The sequence below is a fragment of the Mastomys coucha genome, unplaced genomic scaffold, assembly GCF_008632895.1.
Source record: "Mastomys coucha isolate ucsf_1 unplaced genomic scaffold, UCSF_Mcou_1 pScaffold5, whole genome shotgun sequence".
In the NCBI taxonomy this organism is placed as follows: Eukaryota; Metazoa; Chordata; class Mammalia; order Rodentia; family Muridae; genus Mastomys; species Mastomys coucha.
This window is the reverse complement of record NW_022196911.1, coordinates 95,532,528-95,553,597: the sequence shown is the minus strand read 5'-3', so window position 1 is coordinate 95,553,597 and position 21,070 is coordinate 95,532,528. Positions and strand designations below refer to the sequence as shown.

Sequence of the window (21,070 nt, the reverse complement as noted above, 5' to 3'; positions counted from 1 at the left end):
AGGGGAGGGAAGGGAAGGGGAGGGGAGGGGAAGGGGGGAAGGGAAGGGAAGGGAAGGGAAGGGAAGGGAAGGGAAGCTGCGACCCCATTGTTATCTAAAACACCAGCACACAAACTGAACACTTGTATGTATAGTGATGAAGACATGAGTGCTTGAACCCTCTGACCAATCAAGTTTCCGTGCAGTCCTTCAAGCCTCAGGGAACACAGCTAATACAAGGATAAAACGTGTTTAAGGTCACATCATAACTAATAGTTTGCAGGTGTAAACATATTCCATAGCCTTTAGAGATCATCTTTTTATAGCAACAACAACAACAATTAACATTTATTGAGCATTTACAATGTGACAAAAGGCTAAGTGTTCTCAGTGTGTGTGTGTGTGTGTGTGTGTGTGTGTGTGTGTTAACAACTTCTCATTTTACAGACAAAGAGGCAGTAGTGGCTCCTAACTCACCAGAGTCATTCACATAGTGGCCAAACAAAAATTCAGTCCCAAGACTGTGGGTCTCCCAGCTGTGCACTTCCAAGCATTGGGCAAGATCTGCCCCTTCCTTTTAGGTCACAAAATTGACTTCATAATACTAACTATCTAGTGGACTGGTAAATAATCTTGGGGCAAAATAAAAGGTACAATTAGCTGAATGGAGTTTATCCCAAGGTCAGTCTTGGCTGTTATCCCCTGATCTCTTACAATTCTTGGAGAGAAATAAAAGAAAAGGTCATAACCATTTGAGAGCAACAGAGACTGGAGATTAGAAGGAAACTGTAGATCCTAACAGAGGAATGTGGGAATGGCTGTCACTTGCTCAAAAGGCATGGAAAATCCAAGTCCCTAAGGAAGAGCAGTAAGACTGGTTTATTGCACACCACCCTGCCCTAAGCCCTAGTTCTTGTAACACAGCATAACATATAGAATGTTCTGGTAGCTTTTCAAAGTAGCAAGATGTACTTATCCCAAAGTACAAATATAATTCTGAACAGGCAAGTCAGTAAGGGTGAGAATAAAATATAGCAAAATAAACAAGTTGGGAGCTATGTCTAATATATCTACATCAGGAGGTAGGAGAGAGAGAGAGAGAACTCAAAAGGCACTGAAGTCATTGAAATGAATTCTCTACATTTAAAACATACTATGAAAATATTTTTTTCCCAGCAAATGATATTCAAAGCAGAACACAGGAGGATGGAGAGATAACCCAGTCAATAAAACGCTTGCCGTATAAACATGAGGATGTGAGTTTGGACCACTAGCACCCCTGTGAAAGTCAAACACGCATCTGTAATCCCAGTGATGTGGGCAGTGAGGAGACAGGCAGACAGATCCCTGAAGCTGGAGTGTGAGCTCCAGATTCAGTGGGAGACCTTGTCTCAGAAAACTAAGGTGAAGTATTACAGAGGAAGACATTCACCATGAGCCTCCAGCCTGTAGAGAGCAGCTCTTATAACCATCACCTGTCAATAAAAAAGCCTGTGGCCAACAAGCTGAGGCAGAAAATAGGACATGGGACACTGGCAGGAAGAGAGCGGATTCTGGGAAATAATGAAGGGCTCAAGAAATTTGCCCAAGAACACTGAGACAGACATAAACCAGCAGGTAGCTAAATTCAGGATAGAATAAAGAGGAGATTCACCCGGAATTGGACTTGGATGCATGAAGCTGAGAAGAGGTGACTACTAACCATGTGGAAGACATAGAATATTTTGAATGGATTAGAAAAATTATGAGCTAGTCAGGGAATAAGCTGAAGTTTATGGCTAAGGCATTTATTGATAATTAATTAGTCTCAGAGTCATCATGCTGGGTGCAGATTGGGAGGAAATTTTGATTTATTTTTTACACTGGCCTCCACATGCACACACACACACACACACACATGCCCATGAACATGTGATATCCATACATCACACAAACACATAAAAAAGAGAAAGTGGAGTGAAGCTATAGGCTTTGCCTTCTTAATCAATACATAATCAATCACATGTTGTGGGATGCTGTGCAACATTTCAACACCTGTGTGCCATATGTGATGACTAGAAACCCCACCACATTGTAGCTCCTTTCTTTTTGGAAACTCCAAGCTGTTGTCTTTCCATTTTCTTCAGATTATATGTTACCTGACCTAGGTCTTACTATGCAGCCCTAGCTTGTCTGAAGCTCAGTAAGTAGACCCGTCTAGCCTCAAACTCACAGAGATGCACCTGCTTCTCACTCCCAAGTGCTGGGATTAAAGGTGTGTGCCTCCACGCCTAGCCATATATGTGTTTCAATAGTATTACTGTGTGCACTTCTTATGAACAGTGCTGTGTATATTGCCCAGTTTGACTTCCCACATGAGGGCTGTCAGTTCGGTTCAGTTCAAAGCTGTGGAAACTGATCAGAGAGGGGCTGGAGTTCAGGTGGCAGAATCAGGAAAGGCTGGTCACCAGAACATCCATCTGCATCTGGATGGATCGTCACATGTCTGTGTTTATAGACTGTAAACCTGAAAGCTAATGCTTCTCTTTGAATTCATTGGAGACAGAGGAATGACTTTACACTAGAATTTTTAATCCAGCCCTCATGACTTTCTGACAACCCACTGGTTTCCTTGCTGTTCCGCTCTGTGAGGTCATGACTACAGGCTAAGACTGGGGTATTTAGAATCGCCATCAACTACAACACTACCTTCATCATCTGCTTGAATTTGTGCACAGCAAACTACAAAGCTCATGTGTGTACTTGTTTCACACACACACACACACACACACACACACACACACATACACACTGAGGAAAGTGTGGGAGGAGAAAAAGAAACCCCAAATATGAACTCTAAAATACCAAGATGCAAATTCCTGTATACTGATATACACAGCGATGAAGTCATGTGTACACACACACACACACACACACACACACACACCAGACATATTACAAAGCACCTCTCTGTGCATTAATTCATCCATTCCCCCCAACAACCCTGTAAATGACCATGACTGTCATTGGTGGTCCCATTGAGACCAGAGAGGCCAAGGTGGCCAGGTTGCTTAACAACAGAATAAGAACTGTAAATCCCAGGCATGCTCTTGCTCCTCCTTGCTCTCTTGCTCTCTCGCTCTTTCCCCTATTCCCTTCCCCCCTCTCTCCACGTGCTCATGGCCGGCCTCTACTCCTCTACTTTTCTTCTCTCTCTGCCTTTATCTCCCTCTACTATCCTCTCAACTCCCCTCCCCATGCTCTGAATAAACTCTATTATATACTAAAAAAAAAAAAAAAAAAAAAAAAAAATCCTAGGCATAATCCCATCTACTTGTCTGTATTACAACAAGGTGATATTTTTTAAAGGGGCAGGGGGAGGCTGGAATGAAACTAAAGCAGCAGAAAAGGAAACATTCCAAAGCTAAAGAAAGAACGAAGAAGGAAAAAGTAAGCTCAAAGGTCGAGCTGCGGTTGAGAGTTTATAATCAGCAACACAGAGGGACCACAGCTGCTCAGATGACAAGGCTGTCTGACACCTGGAACCAATGATTGACAGTTTATAATCAGCAATGCAGAGGGACCACAGCTGCTCAGATGACAAGGCTGTCTGACACCTGGAAATGAATCTGCATAGAAAGACCCAGGTCAGATAAAATAATATATATCTGAGGAAAATGGAAAGACAACAGCCTGGAGTTTCCAAAAAGAAAGGATGAACAAAGAGGTGGGAATTCTGGCTCTCTTTAGTCATCACTCAGGGCACATGGGTATATTAATGTTGCACAGTATCCCACAATATGCACTGTATTATGTGTTGATTAAGAAAAATAAAAGCCTATATTTCCATCCACTTTCTCTTTTCTGTGTGTGTGATTTATGTATGTTATATGTTCGTGTGTGTGTGTGTGTGTGTGTGTGTGTGTGTGTGTGTGTGTGTCCTTCACAATCAGGGATGAAGTACAAAGCCTGCAGCCATGTGGTCAAGCAGGCTCTGGTCCCTTCACCACCCTCTCAAAAGACAACCTGAAGCAATGCTTTTCTTATCACTGTTTTAATTCTTTCATCTAGTAAAAAAAAATAAGTCCCTGGTTCTATAAAACAAAAGAATGCTTTAGTGGACTAACTGGGTACTCCCATCTAAAGGCATACTGACTGGCACATGTATCAAACCGTATGTTCCAGCTAATAGAATGAGTGTACTTTTTGCACACTGCTGGCTAGACAACTCAGCATGCACAATCTAAGCACTGTAAAAGCCGTATATTGAATTTCACTTTAATGTCTTCTTCGTCATAGCAGAGAAGTGATTGAGACTATGATGCCACCCTACCATCTCTGCAGGTTCCACTAAACCATTTTGCTACCAAAAGTTACAAGCTGATCACCAAACATCCTTCTTACTGTCCCCACGTGCTTACTCCTGCTCTTATTCACATTCCAAGAGGTCCAGGATTTTCCATGACTCTGAGGCTGAAGAGCAGAACACATCACAGAGCTGGGAGAGCTGGGATCACCCACTGTGGGTGTCTGTCGGTCTTCTGTTAGTTACAGTGAACACAAAGATCTCAAGAGGCAGCATCGAGAGGCAGTCCTGGATTTGTCTCACTCTGTTCTCTCTGCTCTAGTAACTCATCACAGGTTTGTAGGATGAATGAATAAGTGATGAATGAATGAACGAGTGAATGAATCCTTTTTTTTTAAAGATGAGAAGTTTAAGTGGCTAACAACCAGCTGTAACTCCAGTCCCAGGGAATCCAACTCCTGTTTCTGGCCTCTGGGGACACTGCATTCACATAGTACACAGACATATATGCAGGCAAAATACCCATACATATAAAAAATAATAAATAAAAATTTAAGGATGGAAGGAAGATGAGAAAAGAGGAAGAAGGAAGAAGCAGCAGGCTGTAGGCAAAATACCCATATACATAAATAATTTTTTAAGGATGAAAGAAAGAAGAATAAGGAGAGGGAGAGGAAGAGGAAGAAGAGGGGGGAGGAGGAAGACAAGGAGGAGGAAGAAAAGGAGAAGAAGAAGAGGAAGAAGAAGAGGAAGGAGAAGGAGAAGGAGAAGAAGAAGAAGAAGAAGAAGAAGAAGAAGAAGAAGAAGAAGAAGAAGAAGAAGAAGAAGAAGAAGAAGAAGAAAGAAGAGTTTTGTAGAGTCAACCAAATAAATGGTTGTATTTCAGGTCCCCAGACTATCAACTAGGGATGGATTCTGGTATGTGGAGACAAGCAGAAACTCTCCCCAGCTCTCACTGGCCTTGTCACGACAAGAACTTCTGGGCTAAAGGTAAAAACCTATGAAAGCAAGATTTTAGGCCTATTGCATGAGGTCATGCCTCAGCCAACCAGCACCAGGGATGCTCAGAATGTCTCCTTATGTGGCAATAGGAAAAGAAAGTAACATCCAATAAATGTTGAAGCTCAAGGATTATTAATGGCAGCAGCCTTTGTAGAAGAGATTAGGGTGACTAGCTGCCATACTTGCTGGATTAAGGTGCTAATAAAGAGAAAAGAGAAGAGTGAAATCACACCCCACCCACTGGTGGACATCCATTGTTCTTACGTCACCTGCTATGAACACAATCACCTCAATAGACCTGGCGCTATGTCAAAGTAGCGCAAAGGACTCAATGTTTCTAAAGCCAGGCTTACAGCATGGCATCCCGGCACTCCTCTCAAAGAATTCACACAGCTGCAACCTTTGTCTAACGTCTCAGAAAGGTTTGGTGTCATCCAAAAAGGAGAAGGGTGAGCTAGGCCTTCTTATATGGATAAAAATGGCAAAGGAACAACGTGCAGTTCTTAGTATCATCTGATAGACCAGACCCCTCCTTGACATAGATCCATGTATGGAATAACTGACATATGGGCCAGAGGATGGTGACAGAGCCACCATGAGGTAACAAGACCTTGACAACCAAGAAAAAGTGGCTTTTTGTGCGAGTGGCAACACTAAATTGCTGTGTCCTCATGAATACTGGAATCTTAAGTTATGAAGAGCTGAACAGGTAGAACCAGACCCTTATGTGACAGGCCAGATCGCTGGGGAACGCTAAACTAGAATGAAAAAAATATATGGGAAGGAGGGATCTAGTTGTGACTTAAAAGCTAGCATCCTTGCCCTTCTGGAAACTTTCCTCCAATAGTGCTCTTTCCTCTCCTTTGGTTATAGTTCATTTGGCTGTAAAATGAGGAGATGAACTGTGGATGGGTGGCTCAGTTGTGTATTCCTATAAAACATGGAGTTCCTAAAAGCCTCAGTATTTACATCCAGAAAAAGGACAGCATTCGGAGAAAACTAACAGCTTTACATCTGTGGGCACTAACCTCTCAGAGGCATCTTTTCCTGCTCATGCTGGGATCCCAGTCCCTGGAACTCTGAGAAAGGAGGACTTCTGAGTTCAAGGACAGCCTGGGTTACACAGTGAGACCTTGTTTCAAATAAATAAAGAGGGAGAAAAAGAAGTAAGTGAACACTCAATCCCCTTGGGGAAGAGGAGTGGGAAGATGGGAAGAAAATTACATACAGTTTTCAAGATTGTTTTTATAGTCAATCTGCCAAGTCCTGAGTTTAAAAAAAAAATCTCAGCTTAACATGAAAGTACTAAATTAATTTTTTTCACCTGGGTTTTTTTTTTCCCCAAATGAACAAGAAACTATAGGAACTGAAGTAGGTGTTTTGTCCCCCTGCGGACAACAGGAAATACCCAGCACTCTCTGTGAGGTATTCTTGCCAAAAAAGTGAAACCTAAACCTGCTAAAGCCATCAGATCTATTTGCCAGCTTACAAGAACTACATTGGTCAGACGATTGTGTGTTTAAGACCTCCTCTAATTCAAAATTTGGGGAGGTTAGGCAGGATTATGTTTCTAGCTCTTCTTTCTGAACAGGGATCGTCCTAGCCCTTCCCAGCTGTGTCTCAGGCTCGGGCGCGCTCTCACCAGGCTGTCAGAGAGTGTGCACATTTTTAACCTCTCTTGCCTGTAACCGGCTTCCTTTTCTGCTCATTTTGTCTCACAAAGGCTCCTCCACTTATTTCACTTCTGCTTTGGAGCCTTCTCGATACCAGCTTCAGCAATCATTCCTGCCACGTGTTGAAATATTGGGGAATGAAAGCTGAGTCAGGCAGTGCCTTGGTCCTTAAGCATTTCAAGAGTTAAGTGGTGGGATAACAGAGCCATGGTTTGCCACGGGGCATGTGCAGCAAACGTGCCTTTCAGTCATGTATTCATGTGTCTACATTGCCTAGAACACATACGTGGGCCTTAATGCTTGCTGATCTGGAGTCTGTGCATGTGATCCCACTGCGTTACGATTTACGTTCTCTTCCTCAATTCTCGTGTCTCTGCCTCTTCGCATTTCTTATTTCTTCTCTTAAAATCCCAGATGCCATTTCTTGGTACTTACATGTCAGGCCCTGTCCACCTCTGTAACCTATGAATATCAATGTCCTATAAATAAGTATCAAATTATTTCTTGCTTTTGAAGATACAATTATTGTGCTGGAGAAATGGTTCAGTGGATAAAGCCCTTGCATGAAGACCTAAGTTCAATCCCCAGCACCCGTGTAAAAGGCAAGGGGGTCTGACAAGCCTGTCTTATCCCAGCACTGGGGAAGCAGAGGCAAGAGATCGCTAAGGCAAACCATCTAGGTAGACCAGCCAAATCAGGGATCTATTGGTTAACAGTGTACTCTGCCTCAATATAAGGTGGAAAGTGATCAAGGAGACCAACCTGAGGCAAACCTCTGGCCTTCACATGCACAAACATGCAAGACATGCATATATACACGCATACATATCACACACATACACTCAAAAACTCAAATTTAAAAAAAGTTTCCACCTTGGTTATTTTTATACTTATGCTTTCATAAAACTTCCTTCTGTGATCTTGAATCATGTCTGCTCCTTCATGGGCTTTGGTTTGGTTTGGTTTCTTCCTTGTCCACCCATCACTGTAGACCTAAACTATTCGGAAGCAACTCCACCAGCCGGAGTGTGAGATACCACGCTAAATGCCTCACTCCTTCCTGTTGTCTCCTTTGACCTAGACAAACAGAAGAAAATCAGTTTCATTTGGCCCCCGTTCAAAGTGAGCACAGTCTCCAATGTGGTATCACCATCACCATGGTTACTAAGATTTTCATGATTACTTGTGTACATGTTATATTTTCTATGTAACCCTTCCAACCCAAGGATAATGGCATAGGAATTTTGTCCAGAGTTCTGTCATCTGTACAGAAATGTCATCTTTCCAAAATCACTCTAGTTATCCCTGTTTTTCAAAATGACCTTGCTAGAGAGTGTCTGAAAGCGATTGATTGGGCTTTACCATGGGTTGCCTCTGTGGCGTGAAATCAGAGTGTTTCTAATCTCGTCTTGTACTTTCACATGCTAACTGAATTTTTGGAGTGAGTGCACATCATTTTTCGTGCACCCAAAACCAAATGCATCATTTCTTTTAAAATCCAATAGGTTCTCCATAGACGGACGGTACAAGGAAATTTGCTCTACAGTAGACTACAAGAGACTGCTTCTCCCCAGGCCTCTCAGTTTACACCATCGAATCTCCCCACCCTGTTCCAGCTAAGCAATACAAAAAAAAGAAAAAAACAAACAAAACAAAACCAAACAACATTTTGTTTGAGGTTACTTCTTATGAATCAAAACCCACACATATAGATGTAAAATGAGACAGGAGCCAAATATATGGGCCAGTTAAGCCACAGCTTCTCAGACACACCTGGAGTGACTGGGGATGGATCAATTCCATTCATATTCTTGTGAAAGAATTTAGGGGTGCAGCCTGGACCTTGTACTCACCGGAGGCAAGGTTTGTATTTTCCTCCTTCCGGAGGCTGGGTGCATGTCAACAGAATGCAGAGACTACCACAAACCTTAGTCAAAAGCCAGTGACAAAGAGCTTTGTGTGTACGTCAGAACATGACTTCCCACTAGTCAGTCTGTAGTTTACTCGCTTGCTGAGTCAGGGATTCCATCATCTATGTGACCAAGGACCTCACAAAAGCAATATAAGAAGGAAAAAAAGTTCATTTTGGCTCATGATGCCAGACAGTCTCAGTTCCATCGTGGTGGGAAAAGTGTAATGAAATTCATGGCATCGAGAATGTATGGCAGAGACGCAGTGGGAGATCAAGAAGTGGAGAAGGCAAGGCCAAAATCCGGGAGGTTACTGTGAGGTGTAACCTTCCTTCCAGTGCCTTCTCATGGTGGCAGCCTCTCCCCATCAGCTATGCCCACTATCTAAAGGCCTCCCAGACTTCCAGAACATCAATACCACTTGGGAATATTCAACACTTGAGCCTTTGAGGGACATTTTGGATTCAAATGACAACACTTTCACTAGTTTAACTGCTTCTCTCTATCTCCCTTGCCTTTTTTCTGGTAGTCTAACAAAATAGCCTGGAGGTTAATTTCTTATAATTCTAGAGCCCGTGGAGTTCAAGGCTCAGGTGTCGTGTCATATTTGGTGAGGGTTGTCTCGCCTGAGGGGACTCTGAAGAACCCTGCTGCAGGACAGGTTAGCATGTGGTAAGGGGGACCGAGATGGAGCCAGACTGCAGTTTAGAAGAGATTCACTCTCAAGATAACCTGCTAACCAACCAACCCAGTAATACATAGATAGACCCATCTGTGAAGGCAGAGCCATAGAGATCTCACCTGGTGCCTCCTCTGCATACTTTACACTACAGATTAAATTCCAGTGTGAATTTTGGAAGAGACACTGAAGCAAAGCACTTTTTTCTTCTTTTCTCATTGGGGGCCTAAGTGGTCCCAAGCTCCTGTTGTAAGAAATAAGGAAAATCCAAGGTCATTCTTTGTTCAGTTTTTGAGGCAGGGGCAGAAGGAGCAGGTCTGTTGTGCTTCAAAGGTTTTATTTATATTCGGGATGGGCTATAATTGGATTGGCTTTCTCTTACTTGAGCTTATACTGCTCACAGGGAGAGGAGGAGATGGTACCGAAGGGCCTGAGTTAAAATTCTAACTCTAGAAAACGTCAATCCCGAGTTTATGAAACAACATCATATATGAAAACATTTCAGTGTTGCAGTGCTCTGAGCAAACAGTGCTACTTAGAAGGGGGAAGAATTCAACCCTCGATCCCAGAAGGCTTTAGTCTCAGAGGCATGGAACAATGCGCTGGGTGGTGTAATCAGTCGTGAGATGGCCTGACTAGGCTTGGCTGGTGGAGGTCTTGCTTACTGTGTAAAACACTCTGAGACTGACTCCAAGCACTACATAAAGAACATTAGGCACGTGTCTATAACACTCAAGGGATAGAAACAGCAAAATCATATGTTCAAGGCCCTCCACGGCTACACAGCAAGTTTAAGGTCAGCCCCAGCTACACGAGACTCTGCCCCAAGGATGGAAAGAGTAAGAATGGATCTCACTAAGCACAGGAAGCACCTGGACCCTGTGGCTGTTCTGTCCTCTGTGGCAGAGCAGAGATACCAAGTGGCCCATTCTGTAGGAAGACCTTGGATCTAGATGAGGTCATTTCCTCCCAGCAGGGCACCAAATTCATTCCAGAGAATTCAGAAAATGATTATTGAAGGAAGCAACCTTTGAACCCATCTTTCCAAGGAAGAGACAAAGTCTTGTACTCAAGGACAGTACACATGCAAATAGCCCCGAACCACACAGCTCTGTGAACCTCTGGTTCTCTGTCTGCAAAGCATATTATAACCAGGCATTGGACTGGGGTGGACGTCAGTAGGAAAGTGTTTGCCTACCCCTGGTTATAGGCTCCATTCTCAGTATCCTGCACATACACACATATATATATACACATACACACACAGAGACACACACAGAGAGAGACACACAGAGAGAGACACACATACACACAACGATGACAATAACTTATACTTGGAAACAGCCAATAATTGTTATAAGGTTTAAACAACGTCTCAGCGGCTGAGAAGACTCATTACCATTATGGAAGAAGAGCTATACAGGACCTCTTCATGACTGACAGCAGCACTGTGTGGCAGGGAGAATCCACTCTTTGACCTCCCTAACTCAGTTCATTCTCCCCACGTCCCCTACAGGCCTCATTTTCCCTGATCTGTGCAGTTGGTAACATTGAAGAATAACACCAAAATCTCTTCTGACAACTGACATTTTATTTTTTTGTCTCCTGTGTATGCATGGCTCACATCTGTGTGCATGGGGGCTAAGGGGAGGAGGGGCACATCAAAAGGCAGTGAAGGACACTGGGTGTCCTCCTCTGTCCCTTCCCACCTTATTCCACTGAGATAGAGTCTCTCCTTAAACCAGGAGCTGCATTGGTGGGCTCCAAGCCCCAGAGATCCTCCTGTCTCTGCACTCACACCACCAACGGTAAGGTGGAATAGCAACACCACACATAGACTCTGGAGAGTTAATCCCTGGTCCTCTGGCTGGCACAACAAGGGCCCTGTCCCTCTGAACTATCTCCATAGACCCTGACAGTTTATCTCTATGTCCTCTTTTAGTAGAGACACCAGTAACCAGCACAGAGCCCTCGCCCCAAACTACATCATTATTCACTCCCAATCTTTACCTTGGCAGAAAGTTAAGATGCACCGAGGCATGTCAGACCACCACAACAGGCTTCCTGTTTTTGTAGTCCTTGATGTAGGTCGCATACAAGCCAATGGTCCGGGACTCAACCAAAAACCAGAGACTGCCCAGGGCTGCTGGTCAAATAACAAAGCTGTCTTTTCCTCCCTGGAGCCCAGGGACATCCCAGGCACAGGCTGGCTTGTTTGGTTTTGAGGTGTGCTGGGATGAAAGGCATCCTGGAAGCGGAAGGCCGGTCATTCATTAATTAATTATGACTGTAATTGAGGGTTTGTTCTGAAGAGCGATTCCTTTGAAATTACTTTCCATCAAACGGCAGCAGACACAAAGGAATCAGATATTCAGAGCCCTCTCTGTTTCCTTCTGCACGGGAGCAGATTTCTTCCAGGACCTGAGATTCTGGTTTGTTCTGGCTCTAACCTTGTAAGTCTTTCTTACCCTGGTGTAAGAGGGTTTATCTGGAGCACTGTGTGTGTGTGTGTGTGTGTGTGTGTGTGTGTGTGTGTGTGTGATTAATGGTTGGTTTTTTAAAAGAAAATCTATACCACACCAAACAGTCTTACTGTGGACTTTAATCTGACCTTTTCTGGGTGAATGTAGATTGGAAATTTTCCACTGCAAGATTAAAAAGACATCTGAGATGACTTGCTACCCACCTGATGGTCTGGGCCACGCCTCTGAGTTACCACTGGGAGAGAGGCGGTAACCGGCATGTTCATGTGGTTCTAAACAACAACAGCAGAGTGTGTTGGCCCAGGGGCACCTTGGGATTGACCAAGAGGAAACACACATTGCACAATGATAGGATCTTGTCGGTACAGTTGTCAGAGAAGGAAACTCCCACAGCAAAGGGCATAAAACCATCCCAGGCAGTCAGAAGCAGCTCAGTCCTGTGAGTGTCAGAGAGCTGAGATAGCCCTGCTCCATACACAGATGGGACCATGAACTCCAGCCACAGCTTTAACTCAGCCTCTGCCCACAGCCTCGGAAGCACCTGGGGGCAGCGTGGGAGCTGCCATAGAACCCCGAGCGTCCATGGAGGCGCAGGGGGTGTCCGCATCTCCCTTTCCTTCACCACGCCAGGCTGCCCACCTCCTGGAGGGTCATGGGGGTCTGGAAGAAGCAGTCCCCTGCTAGGTGGCAATGGCAAGGTCACCATGCAGAACCTCAATGATCGCCTGGCCACTTACCTGGAGAAGGTGAGGGCTCTGGAGGAGGCCAACTCGAAGCTGGAAAGCCGCATCCTTCGGTGGCATCAGGAGAGAGAACCCAGCCACAGAAAGGATTATTCCCAATATGAGGAAAACATCAGCCACCTGCAGGAGCAGGTAAGACACTGAGAACCCTGCAGCTCACCATGGTACTGTCATACCCAGGGTAGATAGGGGAGGGGGAGCTAGACGGTGCATGTGACAATTCCCATGGCAAATAGCAAAAGAACTCCGCTCAAGTACTGCTCACCTAACTCTTCCTGCCATACCTTAAGTATGGATGCAGGGAAATCTGTTTGTAGAGTTAATTTCCTCTCTACAAATGATGTAGAAACCAGACAGCAAACATTTCAGAGTTATATGGACTATCTTTTAAACAGCAAAACTGCCTGGTTTTCTACACACTTTAAAACATGGGGAAAAAGAAAAACAAGTATGTGATGAGCCTTAGGAGTGTCAGGCAACCCATCACTGTGCAGGCATCACGTAAGATCCAACAACATCCCAGAAATGATAAGGCTGCTATGCAGGGTGCACCCTCGGTACACGAGGCCCGGGAGAGAATTTGCTTGCAGATCAGATCAGTTCTGCTCCACCTCAGAGTCCTGGCGACAGTGCGACTCTCTATCAACAAAAGGCTGAGTTATACTACTGTGTAGGTCATGCGAAAAAAACAATCATACTCCACCAGCAGATATATTGTGATAACATCCCTGGCCACTTTTCTAGAAGCTACTAGGAGATAAAGTGGCTCACACTTCTGAGAAAGGCATATTTCTTGGGGCTTGGGGGGCAGGGAATGATAAAATTGGACATTTAAAAATTGGAGAGATGGGCTAGCCTACAGAGGTATGCTTCCAACCAAACGCCTAAAATGCTCAACTCCTACTTTCTGGGGTGCCTGGATACAAGTAGAAGGGAGACAGTCATCTCACAGTTAGTTGTGTTCTTAAAGCTATAAACCTTCCCTTTGTGAAGAGGAGTTCCAGAAAAATCCCTGTGGAAGCATGATTTAACCCCCCACCCCCACGCCCGGAAAGACCATCGCAGGCTTCCAATATTAATACCATATTATTTCACAATGGTCAGCCATCTTTGCTTGAATGTAGGAAGGACCAATCAAGATAATATAAATCTGTCCTTGTAATGACCCCTAATTATTGAATAATCGGCCTAATAACCAAGTGCGTAATTGCCTTAACTACAGAGTGCGCGGTCGTCTCTGTGAAGAAAACAAGGTGACTCAACATCCTCACACTGTTTTTTTCGTTTCATGAAGTTGCTTTGGTTTTAGAATGGAGGGAAAAGATGATGTCTGCAGATGGAGAGCCGGGAGCATGACTCCCAAAAGAAATACCAGATTACACCTGTTCCAACAGCAGCCAGTCCAACGGGAGAGAGAAGTTGGGAGAGGAAAGAAAGGAGAGGAAACAATTATTGAACACTTCCTGTATTCGGGGAGCAGTGTGGAGGGTGTTAAATCTGTGCAAAGTGCTTTCTGTCACAGTGGGACTGATCTACATTATCTGAAGTAATTCTCACAACCCTGTTAGGAAACTAAAGTTCAAAACTGTGAAATAACCCCCAGGCCAGCAGCAAAAGGTGGGGTGGGACTTCCCCTCAAGTCTGTTTCAAATGATCCGACTTCCACCCCAGCATGGTACCCACTCAACAGCCTCATGCAAAGATCAAATGCATGTGTGAGCCCCAAGCATCATGCAGCAGGTTGACAGAACAGGCCACACCACACACAGCTCACAACATTCAATTCTCACAAATATGGGAAGCAAATATTTTTATCCCCAACTTCTAGACCAAGGGACTGAAACTGGATACTTCTTATACCTGTTTTTCTAGATTCTTTAGAGTGGAATTGGGGGTGGGGGTTAAGGAATGGGTTCAGCTGTGAGTAAGGACAGCCAGCCCGCTCTCTATGGGGCCAGAGCTCTGGATTCTCAGGTCAAAGAGGTCACTCGTGTCATTCCTGACTTCTGCCAGGTCCTAAGGGATTCCTCGGTCACCTGGGGCTGGCCTCTCCCTGGTCCTGATGAAGTACTCTGAATAAGTAAACATTTTAACCTCATTTTTCAGTGTTAAATGCTACTCTGTGAGAAACGTAGCTCAGAAATTAATCTAAACCTTTTGAAACACAGAAATTGGACATAGCAATAGGGAATATTGTTTCTAGAACTCCCTGGTGACTCTTGGTATTTGACTTTTGGGAGCACAGTCAAATTGTCTATTTGCGGCTCCTGAGCAGGAGATTGCATACCTTGCGGCAATGATACTCTGCTAATGCACCAACTAGATTTTCAAAGAATGAACTCAGGGCCTTGGGGAGAATCTAGGTGATTATTACATCATATGGTTTAAAACATATGCCTCCTATCTTGTTTCTCAATCCATCCACATCCTTTTATGACTAGGAAGGATGTCTCAGAAATACTGACTGCACTACAATATTATATTAAGTAAAGCCAAAGAGTGAGAAAAAGTTTTAAGTATGAGATGTGGCTGCTGGAGAGATGGCTCCATGGTTACTGCTCCTGGAGAGGACCTAAGTTCAGTTCCCAGACTCTAAAAGGTGACTCACAAACACCTGTAACTCCAATTCCTGGTGGTCCAATGGCCTCTCTGTCCTTTGCAGCCTTCCATGTTCACATGTCGCACATACACAACGATCAAGTACATAAACATAAATATGTAAATGCATACATTCATATAGGAGAGAGAGATGGTCTCACATAACCAAGACTGGCGTTGAGCTCACTGTGTATCCAAGGATAACTTTCGGATCCTCCTACCTTCACCTCTCCTGTCCTGGAATTGATGAAACATACCATCGTGTTCCACTTATGCAGTGTTGGGTATCAAACCCATGCTAGGCAAGCACTCTTGCAAACTGACCTTCATCCCCAGCCCTACAGGTGCTAGGTACCAAGTACACTCCAAGGTCTCACTCTCGTGGACCAGTAGAATGGTGGTGGAGAGAGAGGGTGGGATTACACAACCTGGTGTGGGCTTCTCAATGGGTAAGTGACCACTTTAACTTGCAAAAGCCAAATAAGGTCACAGGGCATTTTGACTTCTCCGTTTCTGGTGTTTGCACTGCAAGGCTGCTCATGAGGGGGCTGTCAGTCAGCCTAGTAGCATGGATGAATGCAGTCACTCAGTGCCTAAGAGAGGCTCACCACAGAGTCCCGCGCTTTGGGGGTGGAGCTACTTTTATTTTGCATGAGCAAATAGTACCAAGAGTAAGAAACTTAGAAGAGAGAAGGCTGGTTTTAAAAAAAAAATGCCATAAAGCAATGCTGTGGGCAAGAAGCAAGGAAATAATTCCTGCAGTTTCCACTTTCAGGGCAAAGTTCAATGAACCGTTCACAGTGCCTGTAGCAGGCCAAGTATGCCTGCAACATTATATCATTTACTATCTTCTGACTCATACAATTGGTCTGTGCCAGTGGTCAGTAACCATTATTATTGTCATGGATGAAGAAACTGAGTCTCTGATGTCCTCACCCAGCTAGTGGGTGACCCCCTGCTCTGCTCTTTGAGGTCTAGACCCAATGTCCCGACCCCACCCCCACTTGTGAAAGCTGCTATTGTTCATTCACAGGACCAAATTCCAAGTCATTGGGGAAGCTTTAAATAGGACTAGAGTTTTGAAAGGCGCCTTTGTGTTAAGGAAGAGCTTTACCCTAAGGAAAAAAAAAAAACCCTCTCTAAGTAAAGGAATTAGCTGTACAAATACAGTGGAAATGCCACAGGTTCTGCCTCTCCAACTGCATTGCTAAAGCTTAAAAGCAGGGACCTCTGAGTTCACCTGTTTCTAATACAAAACCCTCACTGAACATATGTTTGGGACGGAAGCACAAGAGCTGAGTGACTGCCCAACAATGCCGCCTGATTGGGAAGAAAGCCAGGCCAGAGAAACACAACAGTTGCACCCTGTAGCAATACTCTGTACATACTTCTTACTCTACCTTTATATAATGAGCAAGTGACTCCGTTTTCCCAAAGATCGTGGTATACATCAAATGTGAGTCCTTGCTCTAATCCCAATGTCCTGTACACCCAATTGCTCAAACACCTCCGAGACTTTTTAATGTAAAGAAAACTTATGGTAAGTATCTAGTGAATCTTTAGCTGACAGTTTTAATACTGTGGAAACTTCTTAAGCAGCATCACTGGATGGTAAAGAATTCACAGAGTTTGTGATTTCATAGCTGCGATCAAGGGAATCTCGTCACAAATATATTACAAATGCATCTTCCTGAAGGATATGTATGTGGTTCTAGCCTCTCTGAGAAAAAAATAATAATAGTAGTAATAATAACAATAACAATAATAATGATTTCTTTATATGAAGACTATATGATGTATACTTCAAATTAGCTCTCACGCTGGAAATGGGAATGTGTCACTAGCAAGAATTACATATGCCTAAGATAGTAACTGCACTTTAGGAAATCTTACCTTGTAATAAAAGACTCAGACTCTGGGGAGATGGCTCAGTGGGTGAGAGCGATTGCTGTACAAGGATGAGGACCTGAGTTAGAATATCCATATTCATGTCAAAAGCCAGGAATAAGCATATACACCTGTAACCCAGCACTAGTGGGGAGAAGTGGTAGACGGGAGGGTTGCTGGGAGCTGCTGGCCATCATCCTAACTCCAGCTTCAGTAAGAAACCCTGTCTCAAAGGAATAAGGAGGCAAGTGATAGAGCAGGACATTTGAGGTCCTCCTCCTGAGGTCCCCCTCCTAAGGTCCTCCTCCTGAGGTCCCTTTCCTGAGGTCCTCCTCCTGAGGTTTCCCTCCTGAGGTCCTCCTCCTGAAGTCCTCTTCCATCCTTCTGAAATACATGCATGGGCATCTGCATAGACACACACACACACACACACACACACACACACACACACACACACACACATACATGCAAGCACACACGTAAGCAAGCACATACACCACTATCTCTGAAAAAGAAAAACCTCATTACCCAAACCCGCTTCTCATTGCTAGACAGTTAGAAGGCATCACCCTGCTTCACTCCCCTGATCAACCCCAGCCTGTTGAAGCTCTACATAAATCTGTGCTGTTCTCAGCCTTGGTAAGAGAAGGTTCTTATAGTGGTGGGTACTAGTTAGCAGAGATTTGTAAAGTGTTCAAATTGCTGAGAACGAGCGGCTATGCATGCCCAGCTATCCATGAATCGTCTATAGCAACCTGCCCTGCTCTCCAAAGCAGAGATTTGCTGAGAAAGATAGGCTGTGCATACCCAGCTATGCATGGATCGTCTATAGCAACCTGCTCTGCTCTCCAAGGCATTGAGGCAGAGTAGCATAGGCAGATAGAATGCAAGAGCCAGAGGATGGGGAGGAGTGCTGTGAGATGCTGCTGTCTTCAGGATGTGACATGGCTACTGCACACACAAACGCACACACATGAATGCACAGCCAGTAGCTAAGACGCCTTCACAGGACCTGCATGAAATCAAGCCAGATAAAACTTCCGATATGACCTGGGTGGAGGCTTGTGAGGCCCTACCCCTAGCTGAGGAGCTGCTGGTGACTGGTGACCTGGGAAGAGGGAGAGTTATTTTTCTTTTGGAGGAGGAATGACAAGTGGTAGTTGACTGCACCCCAGTGCAAGACAAAACTAATGGGACTTAGTGGCATAAATAATAATAGTAATATCGCCGGGCAGTGGAGGCACACGCCTTTAATCCCAGCACTTGGGGGGCAGAGGCAGGCAGATTTCTGAGTTTGAGGCCAGCCTGGTCTACAGAGTGAGTTCCAGGACAGCCAGGGCTACACGGAGAAACCCTGTCTCAAATAATAATAATAATAATAATAATAATAATAATAGTAATATCAATAATAATGAAGAAAAGAGGGGTTTTATATTAAAAAAAAGACTATGAAAACAACTGCAGACATGGTCTTACTGTGTTTTCTACCTAGCACATATGATTTGAGTCTCATCATTCTGCTGCATAAAGAGAAAGTTGTCTGGGGGCTGGAGAAATGGCTCAGCAGTTAAGAGCACTTACTGCTCTCTCAGAGGACTTGGGTTTGGTTCCTGGAATCCACTTCAGGTGTCCATCTGATTTCCAGTGGCTCCTATACATATATGGTACACTAAAGTCATGCATGCAGACACACGTGCACATGTGCATACACACGCACACGTACACACATGCACACAACCTTTTTATAAACGGAGAATAGTCTGTCTGTGCTGAAAGTCACTGGTGGAAGAAACCTGGATGCAGACATGCAGCTGTCATGGCTGGATCTGTCCAACTGGAATAATTCTCTGAACATATTTTACAGATAGTGGACGGTAAGATGGCCAATGCTCACATTGTTGTGCTCATTGACAACGCCAGGATGGCAGTGGATGACTTCAACCTGAAGTAAGTCCCTTCCTCACAGAGTTTTGCAGAGGCAAAGCTCGGCCTGCGATAACCTGTTACCAAAATCTTGCTGGATTTATAATTGAAGGGAGTAACAAAAGTCATGTGCAATTTAAATAACCCAGGTACACGTGTACATGATAGTATGTGAAGATTTGAATATGAACCAAGAATTAGGTGTTATTAAGAAATTTCCTTTTCAGGTATGGCAATTTTGTTATACCTATTTAGAAAAAAAAATATCTTTTTCCCTTAAAAAAAGATATACTTTGTGATATTTAGGGTTAAAATGTCATAATGTCTATCATTGGCTTTGACCATTTTCAGCAATGAGCAATGTGTATTGGTGTATACTTGTAATCTCAGCTTTTGGGAGAAAGAGGCAGTAGGATTGTGAGGTTAAGAGTAGCCTGGGGTATTTATTGAGTTCAAGAGCAGCCTGGGATGCATAACAAGCTCTTATCTCAAAAATAAATAAATAACCAACAACCACAAAGAGAAAAAAGCATTTTTTCATAAATGTATATAGATGAAACACATATGTGAGGTATTTATGGGTAATAAAGCCAGGTGATGGACATCGGGCTGCATGTGTTCTAGTCTGTAATCAATTTAAAATGGAGTCACCACCACATACGAGCATAGCATGAAACAATGTGCTATATCTGTGTATATCTATATATACATATACATCCACATATGTCCTGTATCAATGTATCGATGTGCTAAAGACGTCCTGTATGAATCAGCCAGTCGCTCAAAAATAAGAGCATCCCCTCTAAACCCAAGTGAGCCCTGGGAAAGCCCTTGGCCTTCCAACAACAGGTTCCCCTTCCCCTCTCTCACCAAAGGTTTGAAAATGAACACTCCTTAAAGAAAGACTTGGAAATTGAAGTTGAGGGCCTCCGAAAGACCTTGGATGATCTGACCATTGTCACGACAGACCTGGAACAGGAAGTGGAGGGAATGAGAAAAGAGCTCATCCTCATGAAGAAGCGCCATGAGCAGGTGGGGCTGCCCTGGGCTCCTGGGACCCCTCTCTGCTCCTAACTTCTCAGTCCAGTGTGACCCCATAGTAACAGAACTGACCACCGCCTGAGTGCCGGCTTACTCATAAGGAACCACAGAAACATCTATTTTTTTTTCCAATTTAAAGGTTATCTTCTAAAATGTTAAACAGAACCACCAAGTACAATCATAATTAGCAGTGATTGGCTTAATAGTAATTAATAATGTTATCACATGCTGGTTACCTAGCCTTGTTAGTATAATATTGTAAGAATCAGGACACTCTAAGGAAGTGTGGTTATTCCAGCACTTGGGAGACAGAGACCAGATTCTCAGGGCAAGCTGGCTAGCCAAGAGCAATCAAGTCAGTGAGCTCCAGGTTCAGCGAGGGACCCTGCCTCAAGAAAACAAAAAAAGTAGAGAGCAATAAGGAAAACATCTAACATCAACTTTGAGCCACCATACCCATGAACACACATGTGCATTCAAACATTCAAAAATACATACACATGTATTTATGCACATGTAGTGTGCATGGACACTACACAGATAGAAATGCAGAAAGAAATGCATAAGACTGGAAAGAAGTCTTAGTCAAGAAAATGTTTGCTACAGAAGCTAAGGACATTAATTGAAACCCCCAGCCCACTCATAAAACCTCTGGTGTGGTAGCAGGCAGCCCCAGCACTAGAGGAAGCAGGGGTGGGGATCCCGGGGGCTCACTGATCAGCTGGCATTGCCAGACTGGAGACTTCTCTATCTATATTCAGTAAATATTCAGTAAAAGTCTCTCTCTGTCTGTCTCTGTCTGTATCTGTCTGTCTCTGTCTGTGTCTCTGTCTCTCTCTGTCTCTCTCTGTCTCTCTCTGTCTCTCT

General features: G+C 44.0%; 1 protein-coding gene and 1 long non-coding RNA gene across 2 annotated transcripts in view; one reads left to right on the top strand and one right to left on the bottom strand.

Moving 5' to 3' along the window:
* Positions 1–7,805: 7,805 nt before the first annotated feature.
* LOC116078111 lies at positions 7,806–11,751 on the bottom strand. The gene is made up of 3 exons (XR_004113428.1): positions 11,539–11,751; positions 9,651–9,772; positions 7,806–8,016 (listed from the first exon to the last, which is right to left on the bottom strand). It is a non-coding gene; the product is annotated as an uncharacterized LOC116078111 (long non-coding RNA).
* Positions 11,752–12,406: 655 nt separating this feature from the next.
* Krt23 (keratin 23) overlaps positions 12,407–21,070 on the top strand; it is a 16,145-nt gene continuing 7,481 nt past the window's right edge. The window contains exons 1-3 of the mRNA XM_031353084.1: positions 12,407–12,886; positions 19,104–19,186; positions 20,038–20,194. Of these exons, the coding sequence (XP_031208944.1) occupies positions 12,500–12,886; positions 19,104–19,186; positions 20,038–20,194 (627 nt within the window). The 5' untranslated portion in view covers positions 12,407–12,499. The remainder of the gene's footprint in view (positions 12,887–19,103; positions 19,187–20,037; positions 20,195–21,070) is intronic.